This window comes from Myxocyprinus asiaticus, chromosome 30 (genome assembly GCF_019703515.2).
Source record: "Myxocyprinus asiaticus isolate MX2 ecotype Aquarium Trade chromosome 30, UBuf_Myxa_2, whole genome shotgun sequence".
Classification (NCBI taxonomy): Eukaryota; Metazoa; Chordata; class Actinopteri; order Cypriniformes; family Catostomidae; genus Myxocyprinus; species Myxocyprinus asiaticus.
In genome coordinates, this window is record NC_059373.1 from 9,456,651 (window position 1) to 9,464,852 (window position 8,202).

Here is an 8,202-nt window from a genome sequence, read left to right on the forward strand (position 1 = left end):
ATCAAATACAGGGCTTGATAGAGACTTTCAGCTGGGGATGCTCATGCATAGGTGGTGGATTTAGGTGGTGCAAGTTTGTTTTGATTATATCATACTGAAGTTGTGTTAAAGAACCTTTACTACACTTGTTAGGATTTATTTATTTATTTTTATTTTTTTGCTAAACTCTTGGTAAAGTTATAAACTAATACTGACACCCTATATTTGAGGTCCAAACAGTCAGAGAAAGAGAGGTCTATGTATAACTTAAGAAACTTGGAAACATTTAATATCAAAAAGTAGAACACGTTGAAAAACATTTCAGTAACCATGACAACAACTTTGATACAATAAGAGGATAAAAGCTAGACTGGCTTACTTTTCTGAAGAAAAAAAAAAAAAAAAGGTGCAAACTATATCCTGCAAAATACTACCTTCACGTGAAGCTTTCTTAAGTGTAATTTAAGGATACGTCTTCTAAAGAACTTTTCCCTCATATGACAATCTCTTTTATGAGATTCCAACAATATACTCTTATATGTAGGCCTTTATTCTTATATGATACTCAATACAGCTACACCATGACTTCCACTACATGTCTCAGTCTTCTCATTCGTGCAGAAACTTCCTCTACTAAATACTGTTTCTTTAATGTTAGAATATGTTCTACATATGAAAACAGAAGTCAACAAATAGCTTAATAAAATAAAAAGTATTTTCTTCCTTACAGTGCGATCTTTACAGTGAGCAACATTGGTCACAATGCTTAAATTCACAAAAGGTCAAATACCTCAGGGTGAGTAAAAGGGACAAATTGTGCAATCTCCTATAATAAAAACTATAAAAAGTTAGCCATCATAACATGTTAGCAATGCAATATAAATGTGCAAACTGTTTTTGGCAAGAACATTTTCAATAATCGTTCTCTGTATCATATAACACTTCACAATACATCCACTTATCACAACTTTTGATGTTACTGAGATAACTCTTTCAGTCCCTTAATAATTACACAACATTGAGCGATGATAATGAACCACATTCAATTATCCTCTACTGACTCTCTGAAGGGTCATTTTAAGGCTGCTTAAGTGAACTCTGTCTTCAAGTAATGACCCAATAAATAAAACTGTCTCGAAAATATAATCCTCATATATATATATATATATATATATATATATATATATATATATATATATATACACACACACACACACGTGTGTGTCCCATTCATTCTGTGTTCAGAGCGTTTTTACTTCAAGTCAAAGGACATCAAGTTAGGTTATGGTAACAGCACTGTTCATAATATATTTGATATTGTTGCAGCTTCTGTTAAAGAAAGGCAGTGCAGTAGAGTGTTTGATACATGCACAAGCACGTTTCTAGATCTGGCTTTACAGCTCAGACTGTAGACACAAAACTTTAAGACACATTTGTGGCCTTTTAAGATTTAAAGGGACAGTCCACCCAAAAAAGTAAATTCTGGCATCATTTACTTACCCTCATGTTATTCCAAACCCATATGACATTCTTTCTATTAGGCAACCGCTTCAGTCATGGCAAAAGTTGCAATTAAAATGAATAATAAATAAAGCTAACATTCCTCAACATCTCCTTTCGTGTTCCATCGAAATGGAAACAAGTTTAAAACAACATGAAGGTGAGTAAATGACAGAAATTAAATTTTTGGGTGAACAATTCCTTTTAGAAATGTATAATCTGGAACTATTTTAACAGACAAATCTTACTTTTCAACATGTGCTATACTGAACATATAACTTCTGTGCTGTACATATCGTTTGGCAGAATGGAAAGTCTGATCACTAATAGAGACATTAATTATTCAGTTTATGCATAAAAATTCCCAATATCAATGCTTCAATAAATGTTTTGGACAAGAGAAACTAATGCTATGTGTTTAACATCTCTGTGGAACATAATTTAGTGTGCACTTGTTTTTTGGCCCGTCTCTGTCCACAGAATCCTTTGCAATGGGCCACACAACATCTTTCCCACCCATCCCTAAGTCTGCTGGTGGGTTGGAAATAGGAGTTGTGGAGGACACAGAAGAGTCCTGCGTGCCCAAGGTGCTGCCATCTGTGGCTGAGGGTGGTATTACAAGTGGAGGCGGCCTTCTCGTCTTCTCCTTTAAAAGAAGACTGCTGTTTTCTATGAGTTCAGATGTCATTTCTTTTTGATTTGTACAGACTGCACTGTCATCTTCAAGTTCACTATATGTGGTTTCTGAGCTACTGAGCCATGTGCTGGTATCACTGAAGCTCTGTCCTTGATCCTCGTCTTGAACACGTTTGCAACTTGGGGCACTTTGCGAGTCTGAGTCCGACCAGCTTAATCTGCGTTTCTGCAAGAAAAAGATCAGATGATCAAGTTTAGAGCATAAATTAAATGATCAAAGTTTTTGATTTTCATAAAGACAAACCCTAAACTGAAGGGGATGTTGCCAAACAAACACTTTGGTGATTTTGGTAAAGGTGAAGTGTGTCATTTCTGCATCATACGTGAGAACTCGCATTGTTTAGCACTAAAAACAGCACAAGGTCTTGGCTGTGCATGAGTGCCTCTGTCTCATGCACTCAAAAATGCACAATGGACACCAATATCTTCAATGAAAAATGACTTCAGATTCAGTTTCTTTTTTACCAAAACCTACTGTATGTCTTCAGAAGACTTGGAATACAACGGACGGGCCGCATGGACTACTTTTTTTTTTTTTTCGCTTTAAAAGTGAGGCACTATCCACTGCCATTGTATTGAAAAGATGGTCGGCAATATTCAGTAAAACATTTAATTTCGTGTTCTGCATAAGAAAGAAAAGTCATACTGGCTTGGAATGACATGAGGTTGTGTAAATTATGACAGAATTGTAATTTTTGAGTCAACTGTTCCTTTAACATAAAAAAAAAAAAAAAGCATACATCAACTTTAAAGACAACCCCAAGTCTTTGAAAGTAAAATACAAAGAAAGCTGGAAAGACAGCTAGTAAGCTAAAGTGCACACTCAAAAGAAACATTTTGCTTGTCTTGAATGTTTTCCCTTTTGGAAAGTGTCTTTTACCTTCACAGGGATATGCAACTGGTCTTGATTCCAGCGTGGTGGCATACTAGCGATAGGACTGTGAAGTGAAGGGGTGGTATTGCGATGCTGAGGCATTATATGAGGGAACCAAACCTTTAACATAATCTCCAGCTGTAAAAGAGTGCCCATATACTTCTCCCTAAAGCGGTAGAGTAGAAAATGAGATTTCATGAGAAATATAATTTACTAAAGACATGATATGTATTGGACACAACAGAAGTATTAATCTTGAAAATTCAACAGAATAAGATGAAATACCCAAGTTCAGGTTTTTGTAAAACACCCAGAATCTTTCGCAGTCTTTCCATGGCAACACTCTGCTGGAATGTACTCAAACCTGCCCATAAGAAGAAAATGAAGGAATAAAACACACCCAAAATACAACAAATGACATGTAATGTGTAAAAAAATAATTTATAATCCTATTTATACCCACACCTCACCTTTGTCATATCGACCCATTTTCAATCCATTCAACAGCTCCATTAGAGGCCTGATATACCGCTGCAGTTCTGAACACTGTAAGAGGTGCTCATTAATGTCCATTTACCAACATCATGGTCACATAAAAAGTTTAAAAAGCCACATAAAATCACAATAGGCTGATTGCACACTTTTTAACTTGGTTCCAGAAGTGCGTTTTAAATAGAAAAATATCTTTGGACAGGATAATACTATAATGCAAAATTTTGAGAGGCAGAATGCATTTTGAAACTAGACTCACTTTGCGTGCAAACTTCAAGTCTCCCTCTGTAGGAGTCCTTTGAGCTGACTCTGATGACTGACCGGTGTAGACTAGAGATGTTAAGGAACACCAGGTTTGACCATTCTTAACAGTCATGCTCCGTTGGTTCAGAAAGGTTAGAGGCGATTTTGAACTTTGGTTGCTCCCATCGGCCAAGAAACATGGCTTTGGATCAGGCACACTGCTTGAAGCCTCTCCCTCAGATGAGAAGACCTCAGATTCATCCTCTGTCTGGTCACTCTCACTGTATAGAAGGCTGGGAGAGGAGGAGAGAGAATTTTGCACTTGCCATTTGGAAGGGCTCCCTGCAGACAGCATTCCTGGGATAGACCAAAAAGAGAGAGAAGGTGAGATGGGTGAGGGGATGGATTGTTCACAACTAAATGGCAGAAATGAATTGATTGTAGCTAGTGATTTATATTAAGGGAAAAACAAAACAGCTGATAAGTATGAATATTTTCCCCTAATCACTACAAAAGTAGTCCCTTTCACCTACTAAACAAACAAACAGACCGACAAGAATCAAAACATTCAATAAATGATCCAGAACAATGAACAAAGTAAAATATATAACTGACAGAACATATCTGCTGAGAATCTGCTTTGAAACTTCAATTTTCTATAAGTAACAGAGCAGGCTAATGCAGGCTAAATAATGGATACTCGCCTACTTTACGTAAGGGACCATCAGAAAATTTCACCCACTGCGCTAAAACGCCAGTAGCATCCAAGCATTCTTTAAATAGGCTTTCAATGAATGGCATAAACACTGTTATTTAAAAAAAATTCACATTCTAAAGGTTGTAGTAGGCTACCAGTGTGATGGCTGATGTACTACATAAGAAATTTGGCAAGCATGTCTAATTATGTGTATACTGTATTCTATACAAAATAAAAAGTCATTAAAATTGATAAAAATTGTATTTTCACATAGTGCTGCTCCTGGTGGGATGACTGGCTTACTACAGGTGAGATTTTGCCAATAACTACCCATACAGGGTTACAGAAATCAAAATTGAAAAAACAATTCTCTAAAATTCACTAAAATTATATTTTCAGAATTCCAAATGTTGTAGTAGGCTCATGGTGGGATGACTAACTTACTACAGGTGAAATTTTAAAATATTGTGTAAATATTATTTAGGTGATATTTCGTGATTTAAAAAACAATTTGAATACTGTATACATGTAATTAGACATACATGATGAAAATATGACCAATAGAAAGTCAGTCAGAGCCTACTACAACATTTGGAATAAGAAAATAATACACTGGTGAATTTCAGTGATATTGTTTTAAAATAATGTAATACTGTATTTGTATAATAAAACATACTGGGGAAAAAAAAAATATCACTTGTTGTAAGTCAGTCTAACCACTGGCAGCCTAATACACAACCTATGGGATGTGAAAGAACATTTTGGTAAATTTTAGCAATTACTTTTTTATAATATAACATATATTGTGAGAAGGTTGCAAGAGCTCACCTGTGGCAAGTCACCCCAAGAGGGGCCTACTACAACTTTTAAAATCTGAAAATGTATTTATACTTCTCTTGTGTGTGAGAGAAGGTGGATGAAAAGTGTAGTGCAAGATGGAGAAAAACACAGGGTACATGTCAAAACATCCAAAGACACGATTTAGCACAATAATTATCCCGTTTAAAACAAGAACAATGAAGAACGTAACACGTTGTCCCGTACACTAGGTGAAAGGCAACATTACAACAGAGCCAGAAAAACAAATTTACCATATTATTTACCAGAGACGGGCCACTTCTATTAAAATGAATGGGAGAAATTGGAACGCCCAAACAAGACGCTCTAGAGCCCAACGGTCAACGGATGTAGAAAGGAAGTCCCGCCTTATAAGTAAAATATGAGCCAATCACCTTTTAGATACAGACATCGCCTGTCAATCAACTCGCTAATGCGCATGCGCCTTAGCTATACAAGCCGAGAAAATTGCGCGTTTTAGCGTAATATGAGGTAAAGAATCACAATTTATGGTTCCAACATTATTAAATTGTATTGCTGATTTGAAATATGTTCTTGGATCGTAATCTTGACCAACCGTTTTTGAGATTGTGGTCTTTCTCCATTCAAGTAGATGGGAGCTGCACTGGCATGACTGGAAATAGCCTCCCGAGAGCGTTCCGAAGATGGCCAACAATGGACTTGCTAGAAAGAATTTGGCACTGCGCTAGACAAACAATGCAGTCTAGGTAGGCAGCTGGGTTTTAAGTAGTATTTACCAAAAATTGGACATTCACAAGATGGAGTGCTCGTTGTTCAAAAGGGTTGTTATAAAAGACGCAAGACATATTAAACATTGAAGGACTGTTTTTGCTGTGTTGTTGACTAAGCTCGTTGACCATATGCGCATCATCATCCTTAAACGTGATCATGTCAGCTGTTAATCCAATTGACAGTTGAAAATATTCTTGGAATTAAAATTAAAATAGAAAATAAATGGCAATAACAGCTGACAAACATAAACAAGAACGTTTTGGTTACTATCAAATGTCATTTTTGTAGTCAAAACTTATTTTCCGCTTTTTTCTAATTAATTTTGTATTGTAAATCATGATGTCGTGATGAGGTTTTTAACAGCTGTTTTTTTTTTTTTTTTTATACTTGACACGGCGTCTAAAAACGCGGCGCTCCTGTGCGAGACGCAGCGTAACTGTCCGTCTAGCGCGTGTTTACACAGACAGGAAAAACACTTTAAAAACAGCGGACGCGAAAAACGCGTTCGGTGTGAACGACCCTTAAGAATTCCAAAATGTCCCTTACCTTGATGTTCGATACCACAACAAATGGACTGGTGTTCAACAACACGGACAGGACCTGATGTGCTGTTAGTACTCCCAAAAGTAGTTGGATATAATTTATTGCTAAATAAGATTGTGTACCGGCGACGTCTAGATGGAAAGGACTAATATCCTGAGAGAATTGTCGCACTCTTCCTTTCTTCGCTTACGTCACTTGACAGCGAGGGACGACATGTGAATTGCTACACGTGCTGAACAAAAGCCTTACCAGGCTGGGCTCTCATTACCTAAAAGATCAGGGCCAACTCGCCGATTGGTCGAGAAATGGGACAAAGCCCAAACCGTCTGCGCCGTGATTGGCTAGTAACGTCTGTTTGCATGCCCCCCTCTTCGCACGTGGCACTCGTGTGGATAGGCTGCTATTACGGTCGTCTGAACGAGAATGGAACACATTTTGCACACGGTTCTTATTGTTGTTTCTCACTAGGAGGAGTTTGTATGTAATACGGGACAGTTTGTTTTAGGACATTATTGTCTTACTATGAACGTGACTGCAGTTCGTTTAAACAAACAGATGAAACAAAAGTTTAACTCAAAGTGTACAAATGACTCAAGGAGGTCATGTGAGGTTTAGCTCTTTAAACCTTATAAGTAGTTAAAGGGATAGTTCACCCAAAACTGAAAATTCTTCTTCTGCAGAACACAAAGACTTTTAGAAGAATATCTCAGCTCTGTAGGTCCAAACAATGCAAGTCAGTGGTGGCCAGAACTTTGAAGCTCCAAAAAGCACATAATGGCAGCATAAAAGTAATCCATACGACTCCAGTGGTTTAAACCATGTCTTCTGAAGGAATCCAGTATGTTTTGGGTGAGAACAGACCCAAATATAACTCTTTAAAGGGCCATGAAACACTACAACACATTTTTTGAGATGTTAACAGGTATATATGTGTTTCACACAAGGGAAGAGAATGTTAACATTCGTTATTTTTTATTTCAAGAGAAAAGGGATTAATTTAGAGATTTTTTGTGGGCTATTTTCGGTTTGAAATGAACATCGAGTCAACGTCATAGGTCGTGATGTACGTGGTTTAGGCTTTCCATTAAATTTCAGCAAATCTATGTCACGGGTGTTCTCGATATTATTCATGAGAAGGCGTGGCCTTTACTCTTTGACAAGCGAGTCGTTGCCATGCACGTGGCCATCACTTCGAACTCTCAAGCGCCATCAGTCAGTTGAGAGAGATGATATCGCTGCTGACAGAGGGACATGACAGGCTTTCATTCAAAGGCAACACCTTTTAAATGCTCACCCAGTATGCATTTATTAACGTGAGTGTTTTGAGATATGCGGTGATGTGCGGTGTCTTTGAGAAGGACTCGTTTGAGATGCGGTTTACATGGTTCCAGACACAAACGCTAGCCATCCATCCATCCAGGGGTGTAGATTCCAGGGGGGGATGGGGGGGAGGTAACCACCATGGTAATACCATGATCAGTGGAAACATGTAAATGCTTCACGCTAAACGGATCATTTAGTCACTCAGTACGTTTATATGCGCAGTTATAACTGAGCCACAGCCTGTTTTTAGTCGAGCTACTGTCTT

The 8,202-nt window shown here is 37.5% G+C and overlaps 1 protein-coding gene across 1 annotated transcript; it reads right to left on the minus strand.

Annotated features, from left to right (window-relative positions):
- On the minus strand, positions 1-7,308 carry LOC127421468 (circadian-associated transcriptional repressor-like). The gene is made up of 6 exons (XM_051664529.1): positions 6,618-7,308; positions 3,801-4,141; positions 3,520-3,595; positions 3,335-3,413; positions 3,056-3,215; positions 1-2,341 (listed from the first exon to the last, which is right to left on the minus strand). Exons 2-6 carry the CDS (start codon positions 4,137-4,139, stop codon positions 1,898-1,900), a joined length of 1,098 nt encoding a protein of 365 aa, XP_051520489.1. The 5' UTR covers positions 4,140-4,141; positions 6,618-7,308; the 3' UTR covers positions 1-1,897.
- Between the last annotated feature and the right edge of the window lie 894 nt (positions 7,309-8,202).